This window comes from Pseudorca crassidens, chromosome 20 (assembly GCF_039906515.1).
Source record: "Pseudorca crassidens isolate mPseCra1 chromosome 20, mPseCra1.hap1, whole genome shotgun sequence".
Lineage (NCBI taxonomy): Eukaryota > Metazoa > Chordata > Mammalia > Artiodactyla > Delphinidae > Pseudorca > Pseudorca crassidens.
In genome coordinates, this window is record NC_090315.1 from 16,163,160 (window position 1) to 16,176,577 (window position 13,418).

Consider the following 13,418-nt stretch of genomic DNA (forward strand, 5'->3'; position numbering starts at 1 on the left):
CATTTTACAACCCCTTCCCTTTATGTCTTTATACTTCAGGTCTGTCTCTTGTTAAGAGCATATTGCTGGGCTTTTCCTCTTTTTATCCTGTTTGACTGTTATTTTAATAGGTGAGTTTAATTCATTTACATTTATTGTGATTGCTGATAAAAATTTGTTTTATGTTCTGTTATGCCTTCTTTTTTATTGTGCAGGTTTACCTTGTTCCCATTTCTTTCTCCAATGCTTTGGTTTCTTATCCTTGAATTTTTAAATAATTAATTAATTAATTAATTAATTTTTGGCTGTGTTGGGTCTTTTTTCCTGCGCGTGGGCTTTCTCTAGTTGTGGTGAGCAGGAGCTACTCTTCGTTGTGTGGTGCGCGGGCTTCTCATTGCAGTGGCTTCTCTTGTCTCAGAGAACGGGCTCTAGGGCATGCGGGCTTCAGTAGTTTTGGCTTGTGGGCTGTAGAGCGCAGGCTCAGTAGTTGTGGTGCATGGGCCTAGTTGCTCCGTGACGTGTGGGATCTTCCTGGACCAGGGCTCGAACCCGTGTCCCCTGCATTGTCAGGCGGATTCTTAACCACTGTGCCACCAGTGAAGCCCTCTTATCCTTGAATTTTTAACATGCATGTTTAACAAAACCCTAACTTAAGATTTTAGAACACTTGCCAACTCCAAACTACCCACCCATTTCTATGTTATTCTTATCTGATATTTTGCTTTCTTCTAATTTTAATTACCCCAAATTAGTGTTTATTCATTTGCTCAATATGTACAGCTGACCTTTGAACAACGTGGGGATCTGATTCCCTCCTCACCCCTTGCAGTCAAAAATCTAAGTAGAACTTTACAGTTGGCCCTCTGTATCCTAGGTTCTGCAGCTGCAGATTCAACCAACCTCAGATCGTGTAGTAGTACTGTAGTATGTATTTACTGAAAAAGAAATCTGCCTGTAAGTGGACCCACGCTGTTCAAACCCATGTTGTTCAAGGGTACACTCTGTGTGTGTGTATTTTTTTAATTGTGGTAAAATAGAGATAACATCACATGACATAAAATTTGCTATCATAATATCTGTACCCCTATGTTCATTGCAACAATATTCACAATAGCCAAGATATGGAAACATCTATCCATTAACAGATGAGTGGGTAGAGAAAATGTGGCATATATGTACATTGGAATATTATTCAGGCTTAAGAAAGAAGGAAATCCTGCCATTTGTGACAACATGGATGAACCTTTAGGACATTATGCTAAATGAAATAAGCCAGTTACAGGACAAATACTACATGATTCTTTTACATGAGGTATTGAAAATAATCAGACTCAAAGAAGCAGAGAGTAGAATGGTGGTTGCCAGGGGCTGGGAGAGAGGGAAATGGGGAATTGTTTTCCAATGGGTACAAAGTTTCTGTTATGTAAGATGAATAAGTTCTAGAGCCCTGTACAACATAGTACCTATATTAACAAAGTGGTATTATGCACTTTAAAATACGTTGAGAGTAGATCTCGTGTTAGCTGTTCTTACTGGAAAAAAACCACAAAACACAAGGAAGTTTTTGGAGGTGATGTATATGTTTAGTACCTTGGTTATGGTACTGGTATTAACAGATGTATGCATATGTCCAAACTGATCAGGATATATACATTAGATTTGTGCAGTTTTTTGTGTATCAGATATACCTCAATAAAGGCAAAAAAATACACAAAAATTTTACCATCTTACCAACCATTTTTAAGTGTTCAGTTCAGTGGCATTACATCCATCATGGCTGTGCCACCATCACTGTCTGTTTATCCATAGAACTCTTTTTACCTTGCAAAACAGAAACTGTACCCATTAAACAATAACTCCCCATTCCTTCAGTCCCCCAGCTCCAGACAACCACCATTCTACTTTCTGTCCCTATGAATTTGACTTTACCTCATTATGTACTCCGTGTACCAGATCTTACAGTATTTGTCCTTTTGTGAGTGGTTTATTTAACGTAGCATAATGTCCTCAAGGTTCATCCATGTTAAAGCATGTGTCAGAATTTTCTTCCTTGTTAAGGCTGAATAATATTTCATTGATTGTACATACCACATTTTGTTTATCCATTTATCTGTCAATGGACAATTAGATTGTTTCTTTTGACTGTTGCAAATAATGCTGCTACAAACGTGTGTACAAATACCTGTTTGCTTTCAGTTCTTTTAGGTATATATCCACAAGTGGAATTTATGGATCATATAGTAATTCTATTCTTAATTTTTTGACTGCCATACTGTTTTCCCTAGTGGGTATACCAGTTTATCAACATATTTTTTGGGCACCTACTATCAGTGGCAAAAAGACAAAAATAAATCCCTGTTTTCATGTATTTTATATGAGGGGGTGGAAAGACAATATGCATGATAAATTATATAATTTATTAGTGATAATTGCCATTCAAAAAAAAATAGAAACTGTGTGAGGGACAGTAGGAGTATATCCCAAGCATAACACTTCTCAAAATTTATTATAATTGAATGTTTTCTGTTTTATTATTTCTTTTCTGTCATTCAGAGTAAGGATTAGTCTACTCTCTTGTGTATCATTTTTTTCACCATAGATGATAAATTAATGTCATGTGACAGTGTCACTGTGACATGAGTATAATTCTCATTTCAAATGATGAGTATGGGAGCTCTGGGTTACAACTCTCGTTTATCTCAGTTGTCAAGATAGATAGGAAATGGAATAGCTGGACTTTTAATGCACCTCTCTTTCACACTAGATCTGGGGTTGATGAAAATCTGAATGTTTTTTGACTCAGCTTTATATCTGTTACTGCATCAGGCCTACATCTTTATGCTCACAAAAGATATTTGAGGAGCAGATATTATGTGAACATCACTATTGTATTCACTTTGTTTCTAGACTCTTGGTGTTTCTATTGGTTCAACCTGAGTTGCTGAGTCTTTGAGTTTTCTTCCAGACTCCGGCTGTCTCAGCATCTCTGGTCAGTGACTCCAGGGACTGTGAATTACAAGCAAGGAAGCTAATTGTTTGGGACTGTATTAATTATCTATTACTGTGTAATAAGGTACCTCAAAATTTAGTGGCTTAAACAACAATAAACATATTAAACAACAATAAACATTTATTATCTCAGTTTTTGGGGAGTGGAGAGTGACTTAGCTGGGTATTCTGGCTCAGATATTTCATGAAGTTTCAGTCAATTGCTGGCAGGGCTGCAGTCATCAGAAGGCTAATGGGGACAGGAGGATTTGCTTCCAAGATGGCTGGCAAATTGGTGTTGGCTGCTGGCACAAGCCTCTTCCTAAGGCTTGTTGAGTGTCTTCGTGGCATGGTGGCTGGCTTCCTTCAAAGTGCGTGATTCAAAAATGTGTAAGACAGAAACCATATCTTTTATGATCTAACCTTGGAAGTCACACTGTCATTTCTGCAAGATCCTATTGGTTATGCAGGTCAACTCTATTCAGTGTGGGAGGGGTGTATGAAAGACATGAATACCAGAAGACAACGATCATTGGGGGCCACCTTGGAGGCTGGTTCCCATAGGGATCCAGTGAGAAGACATCAGGTAAATTGGATTTATATCATAAGCCCACAGGTCCTGGCTCCACAAAGATAAGACAGATCTGTGATGTGAGGATAAAGAACAGTGAAGAGCAGGTATCTATCATGGAAGGAGACCTCCTGATCTGAGACCTTCCCTCGAAGCTGGGGAGTCCTGAGATAGAGTGGACCCTGGAATTGCTAGACGTGCACCCTATCTTAACCCCTCTGTTTAGAGTGGGAAAGGCCTGAATGACATCTCAACCTTCAGAGATCAGCAGTAGCTGTGTGACAATGGAGCATTTGACCCAGATGATGGAAGGGACAGGTGAGGTGGCTCAGAGATGGGCAGAGTTTAGGAGAGAGTCTGTAAAAAGAGTTAGGAAGTTCAGTACTCCTACCAAGAAAGTTCACAAGTTATTGACTGTGTTGACGTTTGTTTTTTATTTTATTCACTTGACAACTGTTTTTTAAAATAAATTTTTAATATAATTCCTATTTTTCTTATATGCATTTAGATTTTTTAAAAAGTGCTGTTAAATATATAATTGTAAACAAAAGTTTCCTGTTCCATTCCTTCCCATACCCTGTTCCCACTACCCATAGGCAATTACTTGGAACATTTTTTTCTGGATATTCTGGTATTCATCTCTGCTTTCCTGAATAACATCCTCATACTGCTAATGTTTGATTTCAGTTTTAGATATTTCCTATTGACTTTGGACAGTAGAAATAAAGATTTATGTCTCTTTTCTATCTAACCCCTTCCTCATCACCCTCACCCCACCCTGACTCCCACCCACTCTTCTCCTTGCCCTTCTTTCTAATATGGTGTTTTGTTCGAGGTTGAAGGTTGACCAAATGTCAGCATCTGTATGCATTTTCTTTTGAGCTAGTCAGTTTTCCCAGCAAGAAGTCCTAGATTATTTGAGGAGTATAAGCCAGGATTCCTGCTTTTGGGAGGCAAAGAAAGGAAAAAAGTTGAGGGGAACACTTCATCTTTCAATCTGACAGCTTTTACTTAATTCCCTTATTTTCTCTACATTGCTTCAACCCCACCTTGTATGTAGTTCCCTGTTTTTCAGCCCCACCCCAAACTCCTGCCTGTAAAAGTACCTAATACCTCCATTCCTGAGCCTTTCAAGTGTTCTGCCGTGGTTTCCCCACCCTCGCTTAAGCTTCATCTTTCTCTAAGTTAGAAACCAGTCATTTGCTCTCTATCTTTCAGAATTTTGTTGACATCTCTTTCCCGCTAAAATCTTCTGTATTCTTTGTCCTTGTGAGATTGTTTCTTTCGTTTTGGTTGTGTTTCAGAGAGAGCAGAAATAAATGCAAGTATTCAGTCTTCCATTTTTAACCTGAAGGCCCTGAATTTTTTAGGGTAAAAAATAAGTCAATTAAGTTATTTTAAAATGTCTTTAGAATTATAACTGCATTTCATTCCATCATACGAATGTTCCACAATGCCTGTAACCTGTCTCTGATTAAAGTTTTTTCCAAATTCTTTACAGTGCTTCATAAATAATTTAATCCTTAAATCTTTGTGGTATTTATTATTATGTACTTAAAAAATCTCCTATTAGGAATAAAATAGCAGGAAACTAGGGAAATAGATTCATTGGGCACCCTAGACTTAGCCCTCCAGAAATTCCCATAGAACTCTATATGATTAAATTACAAGCCATCTATGTACATTTCAGTGTCTCTGTAGCCTGGTGGTGGTTAATATTTCTCAAAGCTCTGAGGATCATTATAGGTGATCTTACAGCTGATGCTGAAGATTTCTCTAGTCCTTTATCTGGGGCTCTGAAGTAAACAGATTTTTATTTCTCTTTCCTCAGCTTGGTGTTCTCCAGATTCTGCCCTTTTCAAGGAAGAAGAGGATATGACCAGTTCTCTTGTACGTTGCGTTTTTTTTAAAATTTATTTATTTTTGGCTGCATTGGATCTTCGTTGCTGTGTGCAGGCTTTTTCTAGTTGCAGCGAGCAGGGGCTATTCTTCGTTGTGGTGCACGGGCTTCTCATTGCAGTGGCTTCTCTTGTTGCGTAGCACAGCCTCTAGGCATGCAGGCTTCAGTAGTTGCAGCACACAGGCTCAGTAGTTGTGGTGCACGGGCTTAGTTGCTCCACGGCATGTGGGATCCTCCCGGACCAGGGCTCCAACCCGTCTCCCCTGCATTGGCAGGCAGATTCTTAACCACTGTGCCACCATGGAAGTCCCTTCTTGTATGTTTTAAGCATTTATTTGTTTCCTGCATTATTTTACAATGCAGTTGCAGTGGGTTACCTTAACCTAACAGTAAGTTGGAAAAAACTAAATCAAAAATCAAGGTGAGGAAAAATACAGCTAGAAGGTCAGAACCTGGGGAAATTTGACATGTGGCTATGCAGAAACAGGTCCATACAGGATTATAAAACTTAAGTTCAAATTTGAGGGACTTCTGTGGCAGTCCAGTGGTTAAGACTTTGCCTACCAATGCAGGGGGTGAGGGTTCAATCCCTGGTCAGGGAGCTGAGATCCCACATTTCTCACGGCCAAAATACCAAAACATAAAACAGAAGTAATATTGTAACAAATTTACTAAAGACTTTAAAAATGGTCCACATAAAAAAAAAATCTTTAAAAAAATTTTTTTTGAATACGATCTGGAGAAGCAAAAGCAAACTGAGACATAAAGTTCATCCCATAACTTGCACTACTTATGAGGAAAAAGCTTATAATTCAGGACAGAAAAAAGCTTTTCATTGGCACTTAGGTCAAAAAGAAATCCAAAATAATTCCATAATTCTTATGATTTTAAGCTCAGTTTATTAAAAGTCCTTCTTGGCCATAGATTAAAAACTAGAATTATTGGGAAGAGTAAATCGAGTACTTCTTTCAAACGATCCTCCATATATATTTCTTTCAGTTGAGACTTTTTAAGTTGAGCTAAAATACATACTAAAATTCTGTGGCAGAATTTTTTATAGTTCTAGTATCTATAACTCTCCACGTCTTTTTTTATGGTCTCAAAATATACAGTATTCTTCATCTTCTTACAAAATGACTCACTTTCCTCTGCTGTTGATTCTTTTCATTTCCAGCACTGGAATCCCTCACACTCCTGTATTTTAAATATTTTCCACTACCTCTTTTTCCTCAGCTCATATCTTTTCCATCCTGAAACACACACACATTTCTATTGACCACATGATTGTGTGGCTTATTCAGTTATTTCTCCTTTTGGCAGAGTGGTTTTCTGGGCCTAGACAGACTTGGGTTCAAATCTTGGCTCAGTGAGAGTAAGTGCATGATTATGGGCAAGTTTCTTAATCTCTTTGTCCTTAGTTACATCATCTGTAAATGGGGATAATAATAATACTTACCCCATAGGAATATTGGGAGGGTTAAATGCACATAGTAAGTGCTCCATAAATGATAAATATTGTTAATAATTATTAGCTATATAAATCTTTCTACCTGAAAAGGTCTTTGAATGTGTTTGCTGTATTCATTGACCTACTTTTTTAGTTTAACATATGAAACTGATAAGATAAAAGAGTAGATGCCTCATTTGTGTTCACAAAATTAATCCTTCTCTTCAATGAAACTACCATAAACACTGTAATAAGGCAAAACTGGGAACAGTTTTTGTAATACATATGCAGAAATATACTAACAATTCTTAAAAACCAACAATTAAGAAAATAGAAAATTGGGTGGAGAACATGAGCAAGCAGTTGGAAAAAATGGAAGTGGCAATAAATATTTTAAAATAAAAATGTCACAAAGAAACAGACTATTCAGATTTGTAGATACATTTTTTAGGTGTATTTTGAATTAGTGGGTAATGACCATCTTTTATGAGAGGATTCCAAATAATTAGTTCACATGTGAATTTTCCTTATAAAGTAAAAAGCTGGAGATAAGGAGTTGTGATCTACAAATAGGACACTCTGTTAGCTTTCAAAAACTTCATTCAGTTCCTTTCAGACACCAGAGCCAGACATCTTGGTCTGGACTATCAAACAGAAATGGACTGCCTATGTTTCTGGGCATTCATTCTAGAATATGGATGTAAATATATTACACGGCAGCTTTTATTTATATTTGAATAGACTACACAGCAGCTAGAAAAATCTTCTACAGCAATAAGTATAATAGCTTTATTGAGTACCTATTATGTGCCAGGTATATTGTGCTATAAGCTTAACGTAGCTTATTTCATGTAATCGTTATCAGAAGTTTGTAAAGTAGATATTTTCATTTTTATAGAGAAAGGAAGTGAAGCACAGAGATTAAGAAACTTACATAAATTCATGCATCAAGTGTGCAGTAAAGCCAGGGTTCAAACCCATACAACCTGACTCTAGGACCACACTCTTATGATACTGTACAAATGGAAATCCACTCATGAGTGAAGAAATGCAAATTTTGCCAATTGACTGTTCATATTATTTGTCCATTTTATGCCGTTAGTCCTTTTTCTACTTGAAATTAAGGGATTTTAAGAATGCCTGCTTCAGCATTAGGATTTATGCAGATATCTTCTTCTAATTTGTCACTTATATGTTATCGTGTATCTTTTGTTGTATATAAACTTTAAATTTGGGTAGTTTCATCTAGCATATGATAAGTTTGTGCATACAGTAATAATTCAGTCAAAATTAATATGCAACATTAATTTTTATTGTTGTTGTTAAACTTGGGAAACATTTATTTTTACTTTCCCGTATCAGCAATCATGGATATAAGTGGTTAAATCTTGTATCTCCTCAGGAAGACATAGCACTGTTGAGTGACTATTACATCCCATGGAGAACTTCAGTCTTTGGTCACAGCATTAAGAGCTCCTGGTTTTGGTCCCATAAGCCCTCTTTGAAATGACATATGCAACATTAATGTTTAATAGTCTTCTTTCATGAGTTTCTAATGTTGGTATTTTATAAGATATCTTTCCAATTATTATGTTATAGTTTCTTTTCAAAGATTTGCTTTTCATATTTAGTTTTTGATCCAACTGGAATTCAATTTTGTAATTGGTCCAAGGTAGGAATTTGCTGATAATTATATCAGTAAAATTATTTTTGCATGTAGGCAACAAGTGTTCCAATACCATTTGTTAAATAGATCTTTACTTTGTGATGCCACCTTTATAATATACATGCTTAATTGTTTCTAGGCTCTTTGTTCTGTTTCTTTAATCTGTTTGTCTACATCTATACCAGTACTATGCTCTGTGTGTGTGTGTGTGTGCGTGTGTGTGTGTATGTGTTTACATTGTCTTAAATACTTTAACTTTATAATAACCCTGTTTGCTTGGCAGGCATTTCCCCACTTCCCACTACACAAATGTTCTAGTTTTAAAAAATTTCCTCAGCTACTTTGGGACCTCTATGCTTTCATTTGAATTTTAGAATCAGTTTATCTAGCTCTAAGGAAAAAACACTGTTGGGATTTTAATTGGAATTGCAAAGAATTGTAGACTACAGACCTTCCTGACTTACATCCTGATAAAACCATCATAATTTGAAAATATCATAAATTGAAAATACATTTAATACACCTAACCTACCAAACATCATAGCTTAGTTTAGCCTACCTTAAATATGCTCAGAACACTTACATTAGCCTTCAGTCATCTAGCACAAAGCCTATTTGATAATGAAGTGTTGAATATCTCATGTGATTTATTGACTACTGTACTGAAAGCGAAAAACAGAACAGTTGAATGAATATAGAATGGTTGTAAGGGTGTATTGGTTGTTTACCTATGACATCACATGGCTGACTGGGAGCTATGGCTTGCTGCCACTGCCTGGCATCACCAGAGAGTATCATACCACATAAAGCTAGCCTGAGAAAAGATCAAAATTTAAAATTCAAGGTATCTATGTTTTCTGTGTGTATCACTTTTGCACCATTGTAAAGTCGAAAATTCATAAGTCAAACTGCCTTAGGTTGGGGACTGTCTGTAATTGGAGAAGAATTGAGTGAAACATTTTTTTCTGTCTATCAGAAAGATGTTTCAATTTAAGGAAATCCATTAATATAATTTATCAAATTCAAAAAAATATATAATCAGGGCTTCCCTGGTGGCACAGTGGTTGAGAGTCCGCCTGCCGATGCAGGGGACATGGGTTCGTGCCCCGGTCCGGGAAGATCCCACATGTCGCGGAGCAGCTGGGCCCGTGAGCCATGGCCGCTGAGCCTGCGTGTCCGGAGCCTGTGCTCCGCGATGGGAGAGGCCACAACAGTGAGAGGCCCGCATACCGCAAAAAAAAAAAAAAAAAAAAAGTGTATATATATATATATATATATATATATATATATATATATATATATATATATATAAAATCAGCTTCACAAAGCTACTAATTTTTTTAAAATCAGAATTTGAGATTTTTTAAAGAGGATCTATTTATAAAATAGAAGTAAAAGGTTACTTCCTTAACATGATATTTAAAAAATTATTCTACAAAAAAAAATAAATTATTCTACACACATACTAAGCTAAAGGCCAGAACCATGTTTCCTGCAGGAAATGATACATATTCCTACTAAAGTCAGGAACATAACCAGATTACTCATGGTACCACATTTATTTACTATAATTCTATATGCATATAGAAAAGAAAAAAAAGATAAACATTGGGAAGGTGCATACAAAATTATATCTAGGTGATACAATTATGTATGTGGGCAGTTGAAGAGGAAACAAGAGAATTCAATACAGTATGGACACAAAATTAATATACAGAAATCAACAACATTTCTATATACAAACCACCAACCAGTTCAAAAGTAAAATGGAAGGTGGGAATCCCTCGTGGTCCAGTGGTTAGGACTCGGTGCTTTCACTGCCATGGCCCAGGTTCAATCCCTGGTCGGGGAACTAAGATACTGCAAACCTCACGATGCAGCCAAAAAAAATTAAAATTAAAAAATAAATAAAATGGAAGAAAAATGTTAAGAGTAGAAACAAAATCCTAAAGGAAAAAAAAATTGTATCTGATGTATATGGGAGAAAGAAACCTTTAAAGCATTACTGAGACCTAAAACAGGATTTGAATAAATTTTTAATACATACTTTTTTTGGAAAAGATCATCATTATTAAATCAATATAAATTCTCTTTAATCTTGAGATTTATTGGAATCTCACATATTCTAAATATTATTTTTAAGGCAAGTCTATTCAAGCTGACTGTAGAAGACATTTGAAAAATAAGTGTGTAAAATATCCAAGAAAAAATATGAAAAATGTGTGTTATGCTCTAAGTTTTAAAAAGAATATTCGTTTAATGTTTGTGTAACTTTAAGGAAAAAAATCTTTTACAAAAAGTTGCCAGTCAGAAAGAAAAAAGTTGCCAGTCAGCATATATACCATAGAACTGACGTGTAATTATCTTTATGCCTTCACTGTAAACTGTTATTTTTTAAAAAAAGACTTATCATATTAAGTATCTTAAAAATAAAGGAGAGGAAACTGCTGTGATACCAGCAGGACCTCTGGAAATGTTAAGACTTCCTTCCAGGGCCCAGGAGATACTCATCTTTTTCTTGGTTCTGTCTGACAGGAGGAGGAATAAAATTTAATGACAAGAAATGTGAATTTGTGTTTTTTAACAATCCTCTTTGTTCCTTGCTCCTAATATGGAATTCTTGACATATGTATGTAAAGAGAGTCAACATCTTAGGAAAATACACTATTTGTTCTAAAGCACTGATACATCATTTTATATAGTTAGAAATTAACCCATATTTACTTTTGTTCCTTGTTTTATAATTTTTGTCAGGAGTACAGTTTTTTTTTTTGTATGAAATTTATGCTAATTTACTAGTTAGTGGGAAAGATGTTTTAATGCTAATTTACTAGCACTAGTAGAAAATATATTTTCTTTGTTGTTCTTCCTTATTTTTTTTAGTGGTTCATATTCCATAGGGGTTATCTATTCCTGAAACATTTATTGAAAGGTTATTGGGTGCCAACCTCAGTTCTGAGTGCTTCACAGTTTTTGGCCTCATTTAGTCCTCATAACAGCCCTTGGAGGAAAATGCCACTTTACAGATGAGGCTCAAATTTGGCTATTTGTCGAGTTTAGTTTAAAAAAACACTTTTTTGTTTTTGGCTGCGCCGCGAGGCTTGTGGGATCTTAGTTCCCAACCAGGGATTGAACCCGAGCCATGGCAGTGAAAGTGCCGAGTCCTAACCACTGGACTGGCAGGGAATTCCCACACGATTAAATTTTGAAGCCAGGATTTGAACTCATGATGTCAGACTCTACAGCCTGTTAACCAGTAAAAATATCTAAATCCACCTCCATTTTGAGAGCCTAATTCTTTGAAAAATTTTCAATCAGGTATCTCTTCAGCTTTTCTGCTGCTTTTATGAGACCTTTATTCTCATGCAGGTTGACTATGTGGGCTTTGGGCTCTGCTTTGGGCTGCAGATCACCTGGCCCTGACTCAGGCTGTGGCATGGGCTCACATCTCCTCCACGTGTGTTCATTCAGGTGAAAGAGCAGCAGCTTTCTGGGGCAGGCTCTTCACTTGCCAGATCACTGGAGTACATGAACCAAGTCAAGGGTGTGTTTAAAAACAAAATTCAACTGATTACATTTTGAAGATCTTATTGGCTTTATTCAATGATTCATGAGTCAGGGAACATCCAATCTAGCAGATACATAGGAACTCTGAGGAGCTGTACCAAGTCAAAGATTTTTATAGGCAGAAGGGAGTGGGAATAAGGAAGTTATAGTAGCAAAAAGTGGATTGGTTCTGGCCAGGTTACTTTCCTTTAGGGGATGATAGGGTCTATCAGGCAGATTACCTCACTAATGCTGATCAGGTGATTCCTGCTTGACTCGTTTAAGATTTTTATTTCTAGGAGAGGCTGAAACTGTAGGTAAGTCTCAGTTTGGTGACATGAGGCTTAGCATAAGTGACTCCATTTTGGGCCTGTTGTCTTGTTTTTAACAGGTGTAAGTGCATTTCAGGCCTCTACTCACATCATGTTTACTGACATTCCTTTAGCTCTAACAAATGGCTCACTCAAGGCCCACACTGGGGGATGGGACATTAGCTAGAGACACAAATGAATATTTGTGGAATAATAATCAAGTTAATCAGTAATATTTTCTGATGGAACTATTTTTATTGGAATTTTTTTAAAACTTGAAATACACTGGAACAGTCTCACAACCTAAGAAAACTTTGTTGACATATAAGTCACATACCATAAAATTGACACATTTAAAGTATATAATGCAATGGTTTTTAGTATATTTATGAGTTGCCATTACCACAATCAATGTTAGAACATTTCATCACCCTAAAAAGGAACTCTGTACCCATGAGCTATCACTTCCCATTTCCCCCCAAGTCTCCTTTGTACTTTCTGTTTCTATGGATTTGCCTATTCTGGACATTCATATAAATGGAATCATATAGTATATGGTCCTTTGTGACTGTCTTCTTTCACTCAGCATAATGTTTTCAAGGCTCATCCATTTTGTAGCTTGTATCAGTACTTTGTTTCTTTTTATTTCCAAACAGTATTCTCTTGTATGAATATGACATATTTTTTAATAAATGTATTTATTTATTTCTATTTTATTTTTTTTGGCTGTGTTGGGTCTTCGTTGTGGCAAGTGGGGCTACTCTTCGTTGCGGTGTGTGGGCTTCCCATTGCAGTGGTTTCTGTTGCAGAGCATGGGCTCTAGGCACGTGGGCTTCCATAACTGTGGCGCAGGGGCTCAGTAGTTGTTGCTCACGGGCTCTAGAGCTCAGGCTCAGTAGTTGCGGCGCATGGCTTAGTTGCTCCACAGCATGTGAGATCTTCCTGGACCAGGGCTCAAACCCATGTCCCCTGCATTGGCAGGCAGATTCTTAACCACTGCACCACTAGGA

The 13,418-nt window shown here is 36.6% G+C and overlaps 1 protein-coding gene and 1 non-coding gene across 2 annotated transcripts in view; one reads left to right on the forward strand and one right to left on the reverse strand.

The window, feature by feature from the left end:
* LOC137215513 (zinc finger protein 850-like) overlaps positions 1–13,418 on the forward strand; it is a 101,493-nt gene that overhangs the window by 1,388 nt on the left and 86,687 nt on the right. Inside the window, exons 2-4 of the mRNA XM_067720796.1 lie at positions 40–110; positions 3,577–3,856; positions 5,370–5,428. Coding sequence (XP_067576897.1) covers positions 3,781–3,856; positions 5,370–5,428 — 135 coding nt within the window. The 5' untranslated portion in view covers positions 40–110; positions 3,577–3,780. The remainder of the gene's footprint in view (positions 1–39; positions 111–3,576; positions 3,857–5,369; positions 5,429–13,418) is intronic.
* LOC137215833 (small nucleolar RNA SNORA25) lies at positions 8,272–8,398 on the reverse strand. Its single transcript, XR_010939463.1, has one exon. It is a non-coding gene; the product is annotated as a small nucleolar RNA SNORA25 (small nucleolar RNA).